General features: G+C 39.9%; 2 protein-coding genes across 3 annotated transcripts in view; both read left to right on the top strand.

Moving 5' to 3' along the window:
- LOC133872999 (uncharacterized) overlaps positions 1 to 6556 on the top strand; it is a 31256-nt gene extending 24700 nt beyond the window's left edge. For both annotated transcript variants that reach the window (XM_062310703.1, XM_062310711.1), the window contains exons 17-18: positions 5738 to 5863; positions 6138 to 6556. In XM_062310703.1, coding sequence (XP_062166687.1) covers positions 5738 to 5863; positions 6138 to 6200 — 189 coding nt within the window. In that variant the 3' untranslated portion in view covers positions 6201 to 6556. The remainder of the gene's footprint in view (positions 1 to 5737; positions 5864 to 6137) is intronic.
- Positions 6557 to 17972: 11416 nt separating this feature from the next.
- On the top strand, positions 17973 to 21930 carry LOC133870567 (uncharacterized). Its single transcript, XM_062307761.1, has 2 exons — positions 17973 to 18708; positions 18770 to 21930. The coding sequence occupies exons 1-2, from the start codon at positions 17973 to 17975 to the stop codon at positions 21928 to 21930; spliced, it is 3897 nt and encodes a 1298-aa protein (XP_062163745.1).
- Positions 21931 to 22153: the final 223 nt, after the last annotated feature.

Below are 22153 nucleotides of genomic sequence, written 5' to 3' on the forward strand. Positions count from 1 at the left end.
ATCTTCCCTAGCGCCGCCAACGAAGCAAACAAAGCCACTTTTCCAGGGGAAATGAACTACCTCTTTGTAAGCAAGGACCTTATAGAAAGAACTAACATCAAAGTTACCTTTGTGAGAAGGAGACCACCAAAGCTGGTCTCTCCTTCACTTCCCACTCTAATGGAATACAACAATGTGAAGAAGGAAGCCAAGACGTCTACCTCCCAGTCGTGGGCCGCTTGAATAAAGCTAACATCCCACTAAAAGGAACCACTTTCTGAAACCAAGTGAGCTACAATGATCGTATCCTTGTCATGAGCTATGCCATACAAAACCGGGAATGCTTCCTTAAAGGACATCTCTCCCTACCACACATCATCCCAAAATCTGATCCTGGACTCATTTCCCAAAATAAATTTGGTATGACTACAAAACAAATTCCACTCCTTATGTTCTTCCAAAGCCCCACTCCGCGAGACCTAGGGGGATCTAAGGATCACCACCCGACCCCTGCAGTATCATATTTTGCATCCATAATAGATTTCCACTAAGCCTCTCTCTCATGCACATAACGCCACAACCACTTCCCTAAAAGAGCCCTGTTGAAGATCCTCAAATTCCGAATGCCCAAGCCACCTTCAGAAATAGGGGAGCAAGTCTTGGACCAACTAATTAGGTGATATTTGAACTCTTCACCTAAGCCTCCCCATAAGAAATCTCGATGGAGCTTCTCTATACGATTAGCCACGCTGGCAGGAATGGAGAAAAGAGATAAGTAGTACGTAGGAAGATTGGAAAGAGTGCTCTTTATAGGGGTACCCCTACCGCCATTGGACAGATACATTCGCTTCCAGCTAGCTAACTGCCTCCAATCTTTCCAACAACACCATCCCATATGGACTTGGCCTTAAAAGAGGCCCCCAGCGGAAAGCCAAGATACTTTAAAGGTAAGGAGGAAACCCCACAATCCAAGATGCCAGCCAAACCATCCACATTATCCACACAACCCACAGGAACAAAAACAGACGTAGCCAAATTAATTTTTACACTTGAGACAGCTTCAAAGTACAAGAACAACACATAGATAACGAAGATGGTCAGGATTAACCTCGTAAAAAACCAAAGTATCGTCCGCGAACAACAGATGAGAAATGTTAACAACCTCAGAGCTTCTAGAACCCACAAAGAAGCCTGATAAGAGACCTCTATGAACAATAGCACTGAGCAACTTACTTAGGGCCTCTATCACAATGACAAACAAAAGGGGAGACAGATCACCATGTCTTAGCCCACGAGAGCTACTAAAGAAACTAGATCGGGGCCATTCACCAAGACAGAGAAACACACAGAAGAGATGTAATGCGTTATCCAAGAACATCATTTCTCCCCAAAGCCATATCTTCTCAACATATACAATAAAAAATCCCAGTTGAGATGATCATATGCTAGGTGTCTTCTTCAATCGGAGACCTTGTCATCTCCTCCTCTGCCAGAGTCGTCATCACCGACAGTCTCTGGGGTTATTTTGGGTTTGTCTTCTTTCGGGGGTGGGCGTAGTTGTCAGCACATTGATCTAGACAGAGATGTGGGCTTGGGTCCAATGGAGATTCAGCCGGAGACTCTGCCGGAGATTTCTTTGGGGTCAGAATCAGGGGTGGATGAGAAGTTGACGTCGGAGTGGGAGTTAGATGTCAGGAAGAAGGCTACTGGGATTTGGGAGATGTTGTCCTAGGAGTTTGCATGGACGGTGTCTGAGGAGCATGGCGAGAGGATCAGGGCTATTACGGATGAAATGATTAAGCGTCAAAAGACTAAGGGCAAAAAGGACCTGCTGAATCTGCAAAGCTCTGTTAATTACGGTGACTCTAAAACTTCTTCTAGGTGTAGGAAAGGCAAGACCCATGTGATGTAGGGTTGTATGCCTTGGGGGTTTTTGTGGTTTGTTTCTCAGGTCCTTGGGTTTACTTTTCCTTTTGTTTTGGTTGTTGGTTGGGTTTTCGGGTTAGCTTTGGTTCTCCTTTGTATACCACCTGTGTATTCAGGGCCGCTTTACGCTTCTTTTCTCAATAAAACTTTAATTAACTATAAAAAAAAAAAAAAGATGATCATATGCTTTCTTAATATCCAGCTTGCAAAGCAACCCTGGTTCGCCGGATTTGATATGACTATCCAAACACTCATTTGCTATAAGAACTTAATCAAGGATTTGCTTACCTTTCACAAAACCATTCTGAGGTTTGGAGATAACCTTCTCCACTACCCTTTTCAGTCTATTTGCAAGAACTTTTGCAATGATCTTGTAAACTCCACTTACGAGACTAATATGCCGAAAATCTTTAATCTTCAAAGCCCCAGGCTTCTTCGGAATTAGAGCAATAAAAGTGGCATTAAGGCTTTTGACAAACTTGCTATGAGTGTGAAAGTCTTGGAAAACCCCTATGATATTAGTCTTGATCACGTCCCAACAATCTTGGAAGAACGCTAAAGAGAACCCATCAGGACCTGAAGCCTTGTCACGATTCATGCCTTTTTCACCTCTAAAACCCCCATTTCCTCAAAAGGAAGTTCTAATGAAGAGGACTCTACCGCATCCAAAGAGTCGAAAGCGAGGTCATCCAACCTAGGCCGCCGACTATAAGGTTATGCAAATAAGGACTCGTGGAACTGAGCAGCATAATCCCTAATAACTTACTGATCGGAAGAAACTAAGCCATTGACTGAGAGAGACTCTATGGAATTGAACCTCCTATTCGAGTTGGCTACCCGGTGAAAGAATTTAGTGCATTTGTCACCCTCTTGAAGCCAAAGTACCCTTGACTTCTGTCTTCAAATAATCTCCTCTTGAGGAATATAATTTTCCAGATCCTTGATGACCAAACATTTCCTCACCTTCTCTTCAGGAGCTAAACCACGTTGCTCCTCCAACCTATCAAGAGCACACAACTCTTCCATACCAGCTTTTTTAAGAGACTCCACATTACCAAAATGCTGCTCATTCCATCTCTTAAGATCATTCTTTAAAGCCTCAAGCTTTTGAGCGAAAATGAAGCTAGGAGAGCCTTGAAAATGACAAGACGACTACCAAAGTCGCACCCTATCCACAAACCCTTCAACCACATATTCTCAAACTTGAACGGTCTAGAACCCCATTGAATACCGCCACAATCAAGAAGAATAGGAAAATGATCAAAGCACAATCTATGAAGCCTTTTATGGAGACCTGAAAATGATCAGAGCACAATCTATGTTTCTCCTTTGACGATTAATTATATTGATTTTCTTGTTATGTTCGCTCCTTTTAGCTAGGTGCTTTTTCTTGTATACTTCATGTGTGCCTTTGGATACTTTATGCTTTTAATGATATATTTCGATTACTTATTAAAAAAAAAAAAAGGGGCCCAGTTGAGTCAGACTAAATCAAATTGAACAAGGCCAGTTCAGTTGTTTAACTAGATTGAACTGGCCAATGAACAGGATATACCCGTCTAATTTTATCAAATCTATCAACTTCTTAAAATATAAATTTGGCATTTTTATTTTTTTTCCCTAAAATATTCAACAAATTTTGGTACTTTTTTTTCCTATGCAATAAAGGGAATTGGGTAAGGGGTAAAATGGCACTAACGGAGTTGAACATGAGAGAATGATTCATAAGCGGGACCCACAAAAGTACTTCATTCATGCAATTGCTGACTGGAAGAGGATCCGTGGTGCTTATAAACTCATCCATCTCCCGCTCCTTGGCCGATGTGGAACAAACCCCATTTTTTTCTACGCAATACCAAGGGAATTGGGTAAGGGGTGAAATGACACTAGCGGATTTGAGTAGGAGAGAATTGTTCATAGCGTGATGTTTATAAATTCATCAATATCCCGCTCTTTGGACTAACGGAGATAAATAGGAGAGAATGGTTTCATAAGTAGGGCCCATAAAGGTACCCCATCTAGGCAATTGCTAATTGGAAGAGGACCTGTGGTGCTTATAAACTCATCCATCTCCCGCTCCTTGGCCGATGTGAGACAAGCCCCATTTTATTCTACGCTACCAAGGGAATTGGGTAAGGGGAGAAATGACAGTAATGGAGTTGAATATGAGAGAATAGTTCATAAGCGGGATCCACAAAGGTATCCCATCCAGACAATTGCTAACTGAAAGAAGACTCGTAGTGTTTATAAACTCATCCATCTCCCGCTCCTTGGCTGATGTGGGACAAGTCCCATTTTTTCCATTTTTTTCTATGCAATACCAAGGGAATCAGGTAAGGGGAGAAACAAGAAATCTTGTACTTTCTAGATCTAAGTATAAGATTTTGATTATTAATTCCGTACAACAAACTAATGGCATATAAACTATATTATATGGTATTAGTATATTTATTGTACCTATTTAACTACAATAAATTTACTTATGATCAAGCTGGTTGAGTTGGTGGTTGAACCAGGGAATCAGCCACCTTTTCTGTACATTCGTTTTATTTTTCTTATGAAGTAAGGAAGGACTGCTGCCCAAAGATGACATTCAGTTGAAATGGTTTTGAAATGCAGTGTAGTATATTCCTTATTTATTAGAGATCCAATAAAGTGTTTGATTACTATGATTGTGTGGCTGAAGGCTAAAGTCTTTTATTGTGACTGCTGTTGCTTTTGCCACAGTTGGAATGAAAGGCTAAAGAGAACGCACACTTCTATAAATGAGAATGTCCAAATAAAAGTCTAGTAAATCACATTTCTTATCAGATTGAAATCAATGGGCATATTATCAGAAGTCATGGTCTTGATTTCTCTGCTACTTTCATATCAATTGTGTAATTTGAAAGACTGAGAAAAGATTGAGATCTTATGTCCTCACCAACTTCCATTAGGAGGATAAGGCAATGTAAATCCCAAATTTCTGGTTATAAGATGTATGTGTGCATTTTAACTTATATGTTGAGTCAAAAGAGTGAGTGATTATAACTTCATGTTAATATGAGCTCATGCAAGTTCATGTTATTATGAACTAATGTTTAGGTCACATTAAACCACAGTCAATCTAATAGTTGTTGTTCTGAAAAATGCAGCTGCGAAGAGTGGCTCAAAATTGAAGCCTAATTTATGAATGACTATTTAATCTTTTGCATAAAAAGTGGTATTTATTGGGCAACTCGTGGGGACTTGGTTTCTTCCAAACTATATTTATTGGCTTCGCACATATGTAAATCTTGAAATTCTTATTCTGTATATGTTGTTTTCTAACCTACCAAAAAAAAAAAAAAAAAAAAGATCATCTATTGTTTACTAAAAGCAGTTAAACCAAATACTTTACAAAATGTTCATGTCTGGGACCTTTAAATGAAAAGTTTCATTTAAAATTTTTAGTTGGATTTTAGATGGATTTTAGATGTTGGTGTGCATCATTGGTTGTTAGATCTGAATTCTCATTATGCCTTTTGGTTGATTAAAAAAAAACAAATTGAATTCATTGAATAGGAATTACTAAATGCCAAGTACATCAGCATTCCCGATTCAATGCAACTGCAATTAAAATTCTTTTGAGTATGTTATTGTGATCAGCACATGAAGTCTAATATATCTAGGGAGGCTGAGTTGAGGTCACATGAGAGATTCAATGAGTTTTACCTATTGATTCAATACATTTACTATATTCTTCATCAGCAATTTCTATACTGCTGAAAATCTAATTTTATGAGTTCATATTCATTCCAGTTGCACCATTTTGATTTCTGAACTAAATTCTGATTGAGAGCATTTTATACAGATGAAAGGTGAGAAGGAACTTATTGAAAGGATTTTACAAACTGAAATAAATATATACCGTTCAATTAGAGATGGGACTGCTCTTATGCAGCATATGGAGGATTTTTATTACATCACATTGCTAGAGGTATGTTTAATCTATCTGAGTAATTAGATGCTGCGCATGTACTTTATTGTTCTTCTGGTTCTCTTCAAGGTTGCTAAGTTAGTTATAGCAAATTGAATCAGTTCTGTTGAGAAATTGTTGATTCATTGGATTGATAGATCATATTTCTTCAGGCTGTATGCTACTGTTGTGCCTTTTTCTTTTTCTTTTTCTTTTGTTTCTAGTTTCAGCCTATAGATCATTATTGGTGATCGAATTTAAATGGTTCGAATTTCTTTTTCTTTTTCTCCTTCAGAATGTTAGATCCAATTACCAAACTGCCATGAGGTTGCAATCCGATGAACAAAGAAGCTTGTGATGTCCCCAAGGCCTGCAGCAAGGCTATACATGTATCTTCCATCAGATATGTACAGAGAGAGTATAATTGAGATGTTATCAAACACATGCAATAGAAATTTAATCCTATAGGAATCCTATTTAATCCAATCTACTAGTACTATACCCCTTATTTATACTAAATTATACCTTTCTTTCTCTTATATATATATATATATATATATATATATATATATATTTTATTGAAGCCAAACTAAACAATACTTGAAATATAGTTTTTTTTTATAGGTGGGTTAGCACTACCCATTTGTCATCTCAACTTCAACATTTTGTAATGTTCGTATATATATATATATATTGTGCAAGTCACTTTGGTAATTGTCTGTATCAAATTTTTCCAATAACTAGTATGTGCAGCTGGCACTAATTCAAGAAATGGGAAATTTGCACTGAAAAGGGGTATATCAGTGGACAAAGACGAGATGCTTAATTATATGGAATGGATTAAATGCACATCACATGAATATATAATCAGAAAGAGATTGGCCATGATTTTCTTTGTGTTGAGATGCGTTCTCCTTTCTTCTTTATGTGTGAACCTTATGCAACACCCATGAAACCATGCAGAACGGAAATCCTTCAATAGGCCTAGCAGGTCAAGAATTGATTAGTTTTCATTACTGTTGAATTTATGCCACAAGAATCACAAAGCAGAAAACTATAAAAGCGCAAAGAATATCACCCAAAAAAAAAAAAAAAATTGCTGTTTAGTGTTGTTTGAATTGGTGTTGCAACTAAAAAAACATTGAATTTAGTGTTGTTTGAGCAGTAAACAATGCTAAATTTAGTGTTGTTTATTGTTCAAAGACACTAAATTCAAATATTTTTTTGTGTCATTAATTGTGTAAAGGGATAAATACCCCATTGGTACCTGAGTTTTACGTGTTTTTAAATTTAGTACTTCAGTTTTGTTTCGTATCATAGGTGGTACCTGAATTAAGGGTAAAAACTCATTTGGTACCCCTGTTAGATTTTCCGTCCTAATTTTAACGGCTCGCCACGTGTCAACCGCTGAGGTTGACACGTGGCACTACATAAAAAAAAATTAAAAATTAAAAATTAAAATCTTTAGAAAATGATTAAAAATAATAAAATTTTAAAAAAAAAAAATTAAAAAAAGAAAAAAGAAGAGGGGTGGCTGAGCCACCCCCCTTGGCCACCATGGGGGTGGCCGGCCACCCCCATTTTGGCCAAGGAGGTGGCCCAGCCACCCCCTTGGCCGGTCTGACCGGTCTGGGGTGGCCGAACCACCCCATAGGGGGTGGTTCGGCCACCCCACAGTTGAAAAAAAAAAAAAAAAATTTTGGAAGGGGCCGGACTGGGGGTGGCCGAACCACCCCCGTGGCCCTAGGGGGTGGTTCGGCCACCCCCTAGGGCCAAAACCCTTCCAAAAAGAAATTGAGGGTTTGCCCTTGGGGTGGCCGAACCACCCCCATGGGCCACGGGGGTGGTTCGGCCACCCCCTAGGGCCAAAACCCATCCAAAAAAAATTGAGGGTTTGCCCTTGGGGGTGGCCGAACCACCCTCTAGGGCCACGGGGGTGGTTCGGCCACCCCAGACTGGCCAGACTGGGGGTGGCCGAACCACCCCCGTGGCCCATGGGGGTGGTTCGGCCACCCCAAGGGCAAACCCTCAATTTCTTTTTGGATGGGTTTTGGCCCTTGGGGGTGGCCGAACCACCCCCTAGGGCCACGGGGGTGGTTCGGCCACCCCCAGTCCGGCCTGTCTGGGGGTGGCCGAATCACCCTCGTGGCCCTAGGGGGTGGTTCGGCCACCCCCTAGGGCCAAAACCCTTCCAAATTTTTTTTTTTTTTTTTTTTCAACTGTGGGGTGGCCGAACCATCCCATAGGGGGTGGTTCGGCCACCCCAGACCGGCCAAGGGAGTGGCTGGGCCACCTCCTTGGCCAAAATAGGGGTGGCCGGCCACCCCCATGGTGGCCAAGGAGCCACCCCTCTTCTTTTTTCTTTTTTTAATTTTTTTTTAAAATTTTATTATTTTTAATCATTTTCTAAAGATTTTAATTTTTAATTTTTTTTTATGTAGTGCCACGTGTCAACCTCAGCGGTTGACACGTGGCGAGCCGTTAAATTTCGGACGGAAAATCTAACAGAGGTACCAAATGGGTTTTTATCCTTAATTCAGGTACCACCTATGATACGAAACAAAACTGAGGTACTAAATTTAAAAACACGTAAAATTCAGGTACCAATGAGGTATTTATCCCTTGTTTAAATGACACTCAAATTCTTTTTGTTTACATATTATCCTTCTCTCTTTGATCTCACACTTCTCCCTTTCTTTTTTTTCTTTTTTTTTCCTACTCTCCCCCTCTCTCTCTTTTTTTTACTTCTTCCCCCTCTCATCTGTCCTGCGCTAGAACGAAGGAGCCTCTTGCGCTGGTGGACAATTGGATCTTAATATCTTTATTTTTTTTTTTTTTAGTTATTTATTCAAATTAGTGTCTTTTAGGTGTTCTAGCGATGCTAAACAGCTTGAATAGTGAAACGACACTAACTGTTTAGTGTAGCTTCACTTTTCCAGCGACATTAAACGGTTAGTGTTGCTTGAACAGAAACGACTTTAATTAATAACGCGACTTTAATTAATTAATGTACATTAAGTGTAAAACAACTTTAATTGAAGTTCCAACTCTATGATTAATAACCTTTCAAAAGCGATACTGCACCTTTTTTTTTTTTTTTTTGGTGGGATAGTGAAGTGAAAGAAGATGGTCTAACTTGTTGAAAACAAGAAAGCAAGAACCTGTTGAGCAAGATCCTATGTTCAACCAGTTTGAGTCAGAAAATTAGTAATAGCTAGCTAGCTGGCTAGGCATCTTAATTTTAGACCACATATCTACTTTAATTTACGTTCAAAAGTCGAACAGCATAAAGATTCTTTGGAAAACAAATATAGACCTAAAATGCATAATAAAAGTCTCGATCTTAAGCATGTTTTAATTTGGGACTTCTTGTTCAGGGAGATCTTCCCTCTGCAGTTTTCTCTCGAGAGACTATAGGGGTGAAGCTGGGTGTTCTCTCGTCTCTTGCGGACATAGAGTTCTGAATTTTATTTGGTGAGCAGGATTTCGTGACACTGGTGGGTGAAAAACTTCTTTTTGACGGAAACTGATTTTGTAAGGGAGATAGATGGAGGAACTCTCAACTATGTGGGGAAAGTTTACTCTGGGAGAAGAAGAAACTGTGGGGGTCTCTTTGGAAATCCCAGAGATTGACCCACTGGTGGCCCAGGGAAAAAACATGCTTGGTGGGAAAATTGGTGACGGACCGTATAATCCCAAAGGAGTTCTATAAGGCTCCTCTGACCCGATTATGGCGGCAGACGGGAACAATTTCTTTTAATGTTATTGGTGAAAATATGTTCATTGTGGAATTTGAGTATGAGTGGGATAAATCCAGGATTATGGAAGGCCGGCTGTGGCTTTTTGATGGTACCTAGTGGCTCTTGAAGAGTTTGACGGCCTCACACCGCCGGCCAAACTCAACTTTTACTATGTGGCTTTCTGGATCCGAATGTACAATTACCTCTAGCTTGCATGGGTAAGGTTACAGGGGAAAAAATCGGTTCCTCTGTTGGCAATGTGAAGTGGATGTGTATGGCGGAGAAGCGGGATGGGGTGAACATTTATGGGCAAAAATAGTAATTGATCTGACCAAATCTTTGGCCAGGGGACGGATGCTGCATCTCCAAGGACGCTCGACTTGGGTGGCGTTTCGGTATGAAAAGTTACCAAAATTCTGCTACGATTGCGGAACTATCAAACATGCTCATCAAGGTTGTTCTAAGACAGCAAAAAGGTCAAAGCCCAATGTGGAGGAGACGCAATCATATGGTCCATGGCTCCATGTCCAATTTTCGCTACAAAGGGGCATGGGAGGTGAGCACAGGAACGAAAGGGATCAGCTGGATGGTGCTCCAAACACTGGCCAATATCGTAGAGTTTATGGAAACCGACCAGAGGGGTCCTGGAAGCCGAACTCGATGAGCACTGATCATGACTCCGATGACGGTGGGGATACCATAGCAAACCCTAGCCTTCTGGTGGCGGCGGTTGAGCTAGCAAATGACAATTATGGCAAGGCAGGTAAAGCGGCGCAAAATCTGCATGGTGCTCCAAACACTGGCCAATATCGTAGAGTTTATGGAAAAAAATGGAAAGTTTGGGTGGCTAAAGAAGGAAACTTGGCGTTTTCAAAAACACCAGTTGAAAAGGATGTAAATGCTATAATGAATAAGGAAGATTTACCGGAAGCAACGGAAGGACAAAGATGGCAAGCTCTGGGGTCGCAGTATGTAAATAATGAAGCAGATGACAATTCAGCAGAGGGCTTAAATACGAATTTGGTGAGGCCTTCTAGTGGGCCCAAACAGAAATACTTGGGCCAATGGGACTCAAAATTGGGTCGTATTACTTATGAGCCACTGGATGAAGCTTCTAGTGTTGCCTTTTTGGCAAAGGATCCCAATTCTAACTATTATCTTCCACGTGTTGAGTTGGGAAGTAATCAAATGGAGGTTGATGTTTCCAAAGAAAAACCCATCAGTCTAGAGGCTCATGGAGTTTCCAACGGTACCCCCAATCCCCATGGCGATCATTCTCCTGTTCACACGGGCTCAGTTACTCACTGGAAGAAGAGGGCTCATCGAGCTGGCACTCCTCAGGACCTCTCTGGACAGTTTGGAACTATGGAGGGTAAGAGGAAAATGGAGATGGGGAATGAGGTGGAGGTTAGCAGTCAAAAGAAGAGAGGTAAGAAAATTGGGTCCATATTGTCTTAGCCACAGGTTGAAACGGCGGGGGTTGTGGAGCAACCCCGCCTTACAAAATGAATGTTTTGACATGGAACTGCGGGGGGCTTGGGAACCCCCGGACAGTTCGTACTCTCCACCGTTTGGTGCAAGATAAGAAGCCCAGTTTGGTTTTTCTCATGGAGACCAAACATTTGAGTTAAAAGGTGGAATCGATCAGAATAAAATTAGGTTTTGATAACCTTTTTGTGGTGGACTGTGTCGGCCGTAGTGGTGGTTTGGCTTTATTTTGGAAGTCAGATACTCCGGTCCAAATTCAGAATTACAGCAGGAGACATATAAATGTTGTGATTAACTCTGGCAGTGTGGGGAAGGAATGGAAATTTACAAGTTTCTATGGCCACCCCGACGTTATCCATAGGCCGGCTTCATGGGCATTACTTCGTCATCTATCAGAGTTTGCACCAGAACCTTGGCTCTGTGTAGGAGATTTTAGTGAGATTCTATTTAATTCTGAAAAATCAAATTCATCGTATCGGCCCCGAGGCAAATGCTGGACTTTAAGCAGGCTTTGGCAGATGGAAATCTTGCTGATTTAGGATTCATGGGTCCTAAATTCACATGGTGTAACGGTCAGAGTGGGGATGATTTTACTATGGAGAGACTCGATTTGGCAGTTGCAAATGTGGGTTAGACTAGTTTATTTGATGTGATAGAGGTTCAGGTACTGGCTAATTAAATTTCAGATCACCATCCCCTTCTAGTGAATTTTTCAAACACTAAAGACGTCCAGTGGAATAAAAGCAGGATATTTAAATATAAAACTAGTTGGTCTAAAATGAAGGAACCTCAGGCAGTCATTAAGAAAGTCTGGAAGGTCAAGCCTAGGACTAATGAACCCTGGAAAAATTTCAAATGCAGAATTAATGGTCGTCAGAATTCCCTGAAGATTTGGGTTAGAAAACAGGCTGGCACAGTAGAAGATCATATCAAGCAGAAGGAACGGGAGCTCAAATCTATCCCAATGCAGGAGAATAGGGGTATTTCAAGCCAAGAGGATTTTATAAAGGAGGAACTTAATAATCTGTTGGAGCAGAAGGACATTAAATGGAGACAACGTGTAGAGGAGAATTGGCTTAGATTCAGGGATCACAATTGAAAATTCTTTCATGCATGTGCGAATCAAAAACATAGACGCAGCAGGATCTCCACTATAAAAGACAAAAATGGCGAACTTTGCATTACAAAGGAGGGAATTGAAGGAGCTTTTGTGGACTATTTTAATGAGCTGTTCAAGAGCTGGGAGAACCTAAAGGTTGATATTTGTACTGATGCACTGGACAGTAGGGTCACAAATGCCATGAATGACAAGCTGCTGGCCGTTTACACAGTGAAAGAGATTTCTATGGCCCTCCATCAGATGCCTTCGCTCAAGACCCCGAGTCCAGATGGATTCTCTTCTTGTTTCTGTCAAAAAAACTGGGCCACGGTTATCCCGAGGTATGCTTTGCCATCATTTCCTAAACATTGGTGTAATGGATGATAGAATAAATAATACATATATTGCCCTCATTCCAAAAACTGCCAAGCCTAGTAGTGTTACAGAATTTCGGCCTATAAGTCTATGTAATGTTATTTATAAGTTGATTTCTAGAGTGCTGGCGAACAAATTGAAGGTTGTGCTGCCTGAAATTATTTCTCCTACTCAGAGTGCATTTATCCCTGGGAGACTCATCACAGATAACATCTTGGCCGCTTATGAAACTCTGCATTCTATGCAGACTAGGATGTGGAGGAAGGTGGGTTTCATGGGCATCAAACTCGACATGAGTAAAGCTTATGATCGAGTCGAGTGACCTTTCTTGGAAGCAATAATGATCAAGTTGGGTTTTGCAGAGAGATGGGTGAAGATAGTAATGACTTGCATTCGAATGGTGTCTTACTTGGTTGTAGTGAATGGGAATCTAGTGGGTCTTATTCACACTTCTAGGGGGATTAGACAGGGGGACCCCATATCTCTCTACCTTTTCCTCCTTTGCGCAGAAACTCTTAGCGCTCCTCCAAAGGGTTGAGAGGAGAGGAGTCATCACAGGGGTGCTAACTTCCCCCAGGGGTCCTAGACTGAGTCATCTTTTTTTTGCTGACGATAGTTTACTATTTTGCAAATCCAATTTTGTGGAATGGCGGAGACAAATTTTGGAGGTGTATGAGGCAGGATCTGGACAGAAGGTAAATCTGAACAAGACTTATATTTTTTTTTAGCCGAAATACAAGTATGGAATGAAAACAGGAAATTTAATGCTCTCAGGATTGACCGAGGCTCACCGCATTGATAAATATTTGGGGCTACCCTCTTTTGTGGGGAAATCCAGAAATGAGGCTTTCAAGTATATCTTGGAAAAGGTGTCCCATAGGTTGGAAAATTAGAAAATCAAGTTTCACTCCCAAGCTGGAAAAGAGATACTTTTGAAGGCGGTGATCCAAGTCATTCCCACTTACAGCATGGGGGTCTTTCAATTGGCCATCTCTCTATGTAAGGAGCTAAACTAGTTGATGCAGACTTTTTGGTGGAGCCACATGTCCAATAATTCCAAGATTCATTGGATGAGTTGGGCCAAAATGGGGAGATCAAAAATCTATTGGCGGCTTGGCTTTCAGGACTTGGTTGTGTTTAATAAAGCTCTCCTAGCAAAGCAAGGATGGAGAATTTTGTAGGATCCCAATTCTATGGCAACACAGATTTTGAAGGCCAAATATTTTCCAAAATGTACATTCCTAGAAGCTCCTTTGGGCTCAAAGCCATCTTTTGCTTGAAGGAGCTTGTGCAATGCCAAAGACCTGCTGTCCCAAGGTCTTATATAGAGAATATGAGATGGTAAATTAGTGAAAATATGGGGTGATAGGTGGCTGCCCACTCCAACCACCTTTGCTATTCAATCAAGCCCCAAAATTCTCAATGCATCGTCCTATGTGGCTGAATTGATAGATGAGGAGCAAGGGAGCTGGAAAGTTAACCTTCTTCAAGAAGTTTTCTCGGAGGAGGAAGCTAAAATCATTCCCAATATTCCTTTAAGTCATTTGCTGCCCCAGGACAAATTAATTTGGAGAGGGACTACACATGGAAAATTCTCAGTTTGTAGTGCTTACCATTTGGGGAAGGAGCTTCAAGATTTGGCTGTGGGACAATGCTCGTCGGAAGTCCAGGGGATGACGGTTTGGAAAGCTCTATGGGCTCTTGAGGTCCCTAACCAGGTGAAGCTCTTTTTATGGAGAGCTTGTAGTGATGTGCTGCCTACTCGGCTTAGTCTTTGCCAACGGTGAGTCACGGAGACCAACAATTGCCCGTGTTGTTTGCTAGAAGAAGAAAGCACCCTCCATGCACTTTGGTCCTGTCCGGCTACCAAGGATGTATGGGGGAGTGAAAAGTCATGTTTTCAAAAATGTTCTTTTGCAGGAACTACCTTTAGAGCCTTGTTTGAGTATTGCATGGAGTGTTTTGACAAAAACGAGCTTTCACTTATGGCTGTTACAGCCCTGCGTATATGGCTGCGTAGAAATTCTCTCGTCTTTGAAGGTAAATTTGCTCACCCAAATGCCATCTATAATGAAGCAGTTATATCCATTGAAGAGTTCAAAAGATGCAATTTAAAGGAGTCAGACACTTATCAGCAAGATTCAGGGAACAATAGGAATGCAGAGTTGTCATGGAGTCCCCCCCTGCTGGTGTAATCAAAATTAATTGGGATGCCTCACTAAATGTGTTAAAAGGTTGGATTGGTTTGGGTATTATTGCTAGAGACAGCTCAGGCTTTTGTTTGGGGGCATGTAGTGTGACGAAGCAGGTGCAGGTTCCTCCAAAAACGGCAGAAATTTTGGCAGCTTTACAAGCAGTTCAATTTAGTAAAGAAGTGAGGTTTATGGATGTAATTTTTGAAGGCGATGCAACTCAAGTTGTGAAGGAAATTCAGACAGAGCATCACTCTTTTTCTCGGATAGGCCACCTATTAGAGTGCATACATAGTGAAATGTGAAGCTTTCGGACGGTTAGCTTTTCTTTTATTTCACATGTTTGTAATCAGGCAGCAGATACTTTAGCAAAAGAAGCTTCCCACTTTTCCTCAGATTTTTGTTGGCCAGAAGAAACCCCGTCGTGTGTTAGTGATATTGTTTTTAGGGAACAGTTTTGTCCCTAAATCCCCTCTGTTGGGATCACTTTTGTTGTTTTTTCTCCAGTTTTATGGAATGAAGATCTTCTTGTTCAAAAAAAAAAAAAAAAAAAAAAATTGGGACTTGTTCAAAGTCGTTCTCATTCGTTTCTAAATCTGAAAACGACTTAACTTGGAAAAGAGAAGGAAAGCAAACAAATTAAAAAAAAGAAAAAAGAAAAAAAGAATATATAATTAATACAACAGAGTATGGCATGCAATAGAATATTATTTTTTGCAGGAGCAAAAACGTTTTCCATAGATGATTATTATTGGCCAATAATAGCATTAATTTTGAGTTCAAACCTGGTTATAATGATAATAATACATGCGTTAAAGTTCATGCCATGGTTATAAACGTTTTTGCTCCTGTAAAAATAATATTCTATTGCATGCCATACTCTGTTGTATTAATTGTATATTCTTTTTTCTTTTTTTTTTCTTTTTTTTAATAATTTGTATACATTAATATATATATATATATATATATATATATGCTGAAATAAGACTTAGAAATTCTGTTAATTACAGCAACAAAAGAGTGCGCATTTGTCAATATAAAAAATAAAATAAAAAAATAAAAATTTATCATGACTCTCAAGTTTTTGATTGCTCATTTAGTCAAAATGAAAAGCCTAGTTACAGAGATGTTTTTCTTTTATTTTTTTTCTCCTTAAATGTTCTTAATAATATGCTTCTTTTGAAGTCTGATTCGTTAAACTTTTCAGAAAGTGCATTAATGTAGTCATGCCCCTCCCTATAAACCTTTAATTTCCTCCATTCACATTGGTATATACGTAGCCCATAATTTTGCAACACCTCAAGAAGGTCTGGAGAGTTTAAAAGATGCTTTTAATATTAATGTTGCTATTGGCCGCGGGGTCTTGATCAATGATCAGGAGGTTTAAAGAGCAACATTGAGGGTAATTAATCAAGAATCTAGCCTTTGGTTCTAAATTTTTTTGGTTGATCATGAGATATTGTATCATGTATTTCTTTATTTTATTTTACCATATTCTGTTGAACATTGTTACAATGAAATATTGTGAAATACCAATTACAGGGAAATATTATAAATAATTTATAAACTTGTTAATAATTATTTATTTACTACTTTGATTTTTTTTAAAAAAATAAAAAAATAAAAAAACAAATAAAATGCATTAATAAAAAACTCAAAATATAAAAGATTCATAAAACACTCCATGTCAAAACCAAAACACAATTTTTTTTTTTTTTTAAAAAAAAAATCTCTAAAAAGTTTTGTCAAACAAACTCAAGCTTTTTCCAATAGGATGTTTGAGAAGACGTGGAGATGGACGTTTCTGACGCCAGGCATAACTAAAATTATTTTGACAGCGTATGATAGCAGCGGAAACTAAGAATTGAAAATTGAAAAAGAAATTCAGAAAGAGAGAAAATAACAAATAGGACAGAGAAATACCATAATTGTCCCAAATAAGCAAACAGATAAATAAACTTTGAAAGACTGATATTTAATTGATACTTCAAAACTTCATTCCAAATAATACAGATTTGTCTTTATATATATAGACAGAGCTTGAGTATTTTTCAAGCAAAATATTTGGAGAAAAAAAAAAAGAAAAAGATAAATAACCCTAAGCTTGGAGATCGACAAAGCAAAATACTTAATTGTAAAGAAAGTAAAAAAGAAAAAATTCTACGCCTCCCCACAGGCCTAATAAGTGTAGCTTTCTTATTATTGTTAAATTTAAATATAAAAAACTTGCCTTGCGATGCCTTTCGCACCTTCCGCCCTGTGCGGCTTTTCTGCCTCCTCGTGAGGCCTTCCCACCTCCTTGTGAGGCTTCTCCACCTCCTTGTGAGGTTTTCCCACCTCCTAGTGAGGCTTCTCCACCTCCTAGTGAGGTTATCTGTTGGGTTTTTTTCCCCAATTTTTCTCTCTACCCTGTTTTTAGGTTTCAGTTTGAAATCTTATATTTTCAGTGTTTCATGTGATAATCTGTTGGCCTTCTCTGAGGTGCTTTACAAATACACGGTTCTCTTGTGTGGGCTTCGGTTTCCAGTTCTGAAATTTCTCTCTGTGTGGGCTTGCTTTGCGATTCGGTTTTGCACGATGCTTCCATATGTGCTTCGGATTCCAGATGTGATTTGCTGAGTTTCGGATTCCAGCTCTGAACTTTCTTCTTGTGGGTTGTTTACGGTATGTTTTTCTCGAGCTGCTGTCTTTCAAGATTTTGGTGTTACTTGAGTGATTCTGTTGATGATTTTTGGGCTTAATCTCTGTAAGGAGTGGGTTTGAGATTTTGGTTGATCATCTTCGGTTTTACTTGGTTGCTGGCTTCAGTTTTAGCTTGGTATACCTACTGTGTTATTGTCTTGATCGGGGTTTTCGGTTGGTTTAGAGACTCTGAATATTTTATTGCTGTATTTTCTCTTTCTCGGTGGGTTTGAGATTTTGGTTGATCATCTTCGGATTTACTTGGTTACTGACTTCAGCTTTGCTTGGGAGACTCTGAATATTTTATTGCTGTATTTTCTCTTGCTCGGATTTGTCTAGGTGGAATTCTGTATTGGTTTGCTGGGTTTGCTAGGTCTTATAGTTGAGGCTGTTCCCTCCATCACATGAAAATATTATCTTGGAACTGTCGGGGATTTGCCCAAGCCCCGACAGTCAGAACCCTCAGGGCCCTTTGTCGTCTCCACAGTCCTGATATTATCTTCCTTTGTGAATCAAAGTCTCCATTGTTCCCTGATCAAAATCCTTTTTCTCGAATGGGTTTTCCTTTGCTGTTTCAAGTCCCTGCCTCTGGTTCTAAAGGTGGCCTAGTGGTGGCTTGTAAGTTTGGTATTGAAGCTGAGCCGGTGATTCAAAACAACCATCAAATTTCTATTTTGATTTACTCAGATCCGGTCTCTACCCCATGGATGGTCACTTTTGCTCATGCTCCTTCTATTTGGCACGATCGTAATTCGTTCTGGTTAGACATTGAGCGCACTGGTAATCGGTTTCGGGGCCCCTGGCTTCTAATAGGTGATCTTAATGCAATTCTCTCCTCTGTTGAGAAATCTGGTGGCCGACAAAGTCTTGGATCTACATCTCACAACAATTTTTTGGATTTTGTTCATTCTAATGGTCTTATAGACCTTGGCTATTCTGGCAATCCTTTCACCTGGAACAATAAAAGACAAGGGCGGGATAATCTCCGTGAAAGGCTTGATCGTGGGCTCTCTAATAAGGACTGGGTCCTCCTTTTCCCCAATGCCCATATTTCCCATCTTCCCGCTTCTTCCTCGGATCATAATCCCATTTTGTTGTCTACTTTAGGAAATTCTCCCCATCTACCCAAACCTTTTAAGTTTGAGGAATTTTGGACTCGGGATCTTTCTAGTCATACTGTTATTGCTGATGCCTGGCAATTTATCCCCAATGGTTCAGCTGCTTTCTCCTTGTGCAGAAAATTTAAAGCCACCAAAGCTGCCCTGAAGCTTTGGAATACTCTTCATTTTGGTAATATTCAAAAAAAATATCAAGCATCTTTTGGAGCAGATCAATTCCATTCAATGTGCAGCTCCCGATCCTTCTTCTTCGGCTATAGAAGAGAATCTCCATCTTAATCTTCAAGAAGAACTTCTCCGAGAAGAAAGTCTTTGGAAACAAAAATCTCGGGAACTTTGGCTTACTAGCAATGATCTAAATACTAAGTATTTCCATGCCTCTACTGCGATCCGGCGCAGGTATAATTCTATCTCTTCCATCAAAATGGAAAATGGCCTATTTTTGAATAACAGGAATGATATAGGTCTCTATTTTTCTGAATACTTCCAGAATCTGTTTACTTCCTCAAATCCCTCTTTTGATGATGAACTAGACTCTCTTTTCTCCCCTGTGATTTCCGATGCGGAGAATAATTCTATCTGCAGTATCCCTGATGAAAGTGAGATCAGTCAAGCAATCTCCCAGCTTGGCCTCACAAAGGCTCCTGGTCCAGATGGCTTTACTGGTCTTTTTTTCAAAACTTATTGGAAAACAATCCGTATCAGTTTCATTCTTTTTGTCCAGAGTTTTTTCCGAAATGGTTTTCTCCTCAAAGAGTTTAATCATACTCATTTGGCCCTTATTCCCAAGATAGATAATCCTCTTAAGGTGACCCAATTTAGACCCATAAGTCTGACTAACTTTTCTTATAAGATTATCTCTAAGATCTTGGCTAACCGGTTTAAGCCTTTGCTTCATAAAATTATTTCTCCAAATCAATCTGCATTTCTCCAAGGCAGGTCTATCCAGGATAATTCTGTACTTGCTCATGAGCTATTCCATACTATGAAGCAGAAAAGGGGTAGAGGTGGTCTTATGGCTCTGAAATTAGACATGGAGAAAGCTTTTGATAGAATGGAATGGAGTTTCCTCTTCCGTATTTTGAAATCTTTGGGCTTCCATTCTAAATGGATTCGAATGATTGAGCAATGCATCTCTACAGTGTCTTTCTCTATTCTATTGGATGGCTCCCCTTTTGGCAGATTTTTTCCACAGCGTGGTCTCAGACAAGGGGATCCCCTATCTCCTTTCCTTTTTATCCTTGGTTTGGAAGTGCTCTCCAGGCTAATTATCAAAGAAGAACTGGCTGGTAACATTCATGGCATCAAAATCTCTCGGCACAGCCCTTCAGTTTCTCATCTACTGTATGCGGATGATTTGATGGTGTTCTCTCGGGCAAACTCCTCTGAAGCATCCAGTATACTAAATTGTTTGACAAAATTCTCCTCTTGGTCTGGACAAAAGGTAAATATGGAAAAATCTTCTCTGTTCCTCAGTAAAAACAGTACTACTGCCATCTTAACTTCCATCCATTCTATTCTTCAACTGAAACCCATCCCTACCAATGCAAAACACCTTGGCCTCCCCCTTTTCTTTCTCAGAAACAAGAATCTGGCCTTTGATGATCTTAAGCTTAAGATTCTCAACAGAATTTCGGGTTGGAAGGCTAAACTCCTCTCTCAGGCAGCCCGTACTACCCTTATCCAGACCGTTGCCAATTCCATCCCCAGCTATACAATGTCCCTCTTCTACCTTCCCAAATCCTTTTGTCATTCTATAGACTCTATTTTGAGAAAATTTTGGTGGGGTTTTCCCCAGGATAAATCCCACAATTTATCCTTATTAAGTTGGGATAAAATTTGTTCCCCCAAAGCGGTTGGGGGCCTCGGTCTCAGGTCTCTAGAATATCAGAATATTTCTCTTCTATCCAAGCTTGGTTGGAATATGTTACATGATCGTGGCTTATTTTGGGTTGAAGTTCTTGCTTCCAAATATCTTCGTCATACTAAATTCTTAAATTCAAAGCCTTCGCCCACAGATTCTTGGTTATGGAAAGGTATCCTTAAATGTATGCCTTCTGTTCAAAAGGGTGCTTGTTGGATGATCTCCTCTGGGCTGAATTTGAATATTTGGGATGAACCCTGGATTCCAAATATTGAAGGTTTTAAACCTACCCCTCATCCCTCTCTCCCTTCTCTTCCCAACTTAAATATTTCTGATCTCTTCTCTTACCCCTCTAGAGGTTGGAATACCCCCCTTATACTTTTTATTTTTGATGCCCTCACAGCATCTAAAATCCTTGATATCCACCTTCCTCACAACCCTTCTCCTGATCTATGGTCTTGGATCCCTTCCCCAACTGGCAGATTCTCAGTTAAATCAGCCTATGAAGTGATCAATCCTTTATCCAGTTCCACCATCTCCCCTTTGTGCCCTTTGGATTGGAAGTTGCTGTGGAGTCTTAAGATCCAGTTTCGACTAAAGCATTTTCTGTGGAAATTAGCTTGGAATATCTTGCCTATTAGACCTAATATTTTCAGGTTTTTGCATCAGCAAGATCCGGATATGCTCTGTTGCCCTTTTTGCCAACTCTCAGTGGAGTCTCTTCAACATATATTCTTGAGTTGCCCTTTCTCTAGAATTATGTGGCAGAATTCCCTCTGGCCTTTGCACACGGTTTCTTTCTCTTATTTGCCTTTTGTTGATTGGATTAAGGCTTTGCTTCGGCCTCATTTCTTTCTTGGCATCCCGGTGCAAGATGTGCATAGTTTTCAAATTTCTACTTTGGTGCTAATGGATCAGATTTGGTTTGCTAGGAATAAACTTATTCATGAAGCCATTACCCCTGTACCTCTCATTACTCTTAAATGTATCAAGAACATTACTCAGCATCACTTGCTGGCTTGGCAGAATAGCAACTTGGCTGATTGGGATCCTCCTCCCTTAGGTTCTTTTAAAGTCAACTTTGATGTGGCCATTCGTCCTACTTTTGCAGTTGCTGCTGCAGTTCTCCGAGATCACTCTGGAAAATTTCTGGCAATAAATACTCTGAAGCTGCCCCCTATGGATGCCTTGATGGGTGAAGCCCATGCAGCATTATTGGCCTCCAGATTGGCTGTCTCAATGGGTTGTTCCCCCCTGATCATTGAAGGAGACTCTCTTCTCACTATTTTGGCTTTGAAAGATCCTTTACTTTTCTCAGACTGGATCTCTGCACCAGTAATTTCTGACTCTCTTGTCCAATTGTATTCCATAAATGTTTGGAGTGCTCTTAAGATATCTAGATGTGCTAATTTAGATGCACACCTTGTAGCTGGATGGGCCGCTTCCCACCTTGTGTTCGGAAGCATTCCCACTTTTTCACCTTTCATTTCCTCTATCAGATTAAGGAGTGGAAAGGATCCTCCTTTGTAATTTTCCCCTTTCCCCCTTTTTCCCATATTTGAATAGAAAAAAAAAAAAAAAAAAAAAAAAAAAAAAAAAAAGAAAAAAAGTAAAAGATATAATTCTAAAAATAATCCCCAAAATATCATTTATTAAGATATTACAATGCTATTAATTAATTCAGGTACAATATTGATCGATCATTTAACATATTCTCTTGCATCAGTTTCCCGGCACTAGCTAGAAATGCATG

This window comes from Alnus glutinosa, chromosome 1 (assembly GCF_958979055.1).
Source record: "Alnus glutinosa chromosome 1, dhAlnGlut1.1, whole genome shotgun sequence".
In the NCBI taxonomy this organism is placed as follows: Eukaryota; Viridiplantae; Streptophyta; class Magnoliopsida; order Fagales; family Betulaceae; genus Alnus; species Alnus glutinosa.

Bases quoted from the DNA above. Each gene is read 5' to 3' on its own strand.
- LOC133870567 (XM_062307761.1), top strand. From the start codon at position 17,973: ATGGGTTTTCCTTTGCTGTTTCAAGTCCCTGCCTCTGGTTCTAAAGGT. The intron at 18,709-18,769 runs GTAATATTCAAA...TTCAATGTGCAG, and splicing joins TTGGAATACTCTTCATTTTG to CTCCCGATCCTTCTTCTTCG.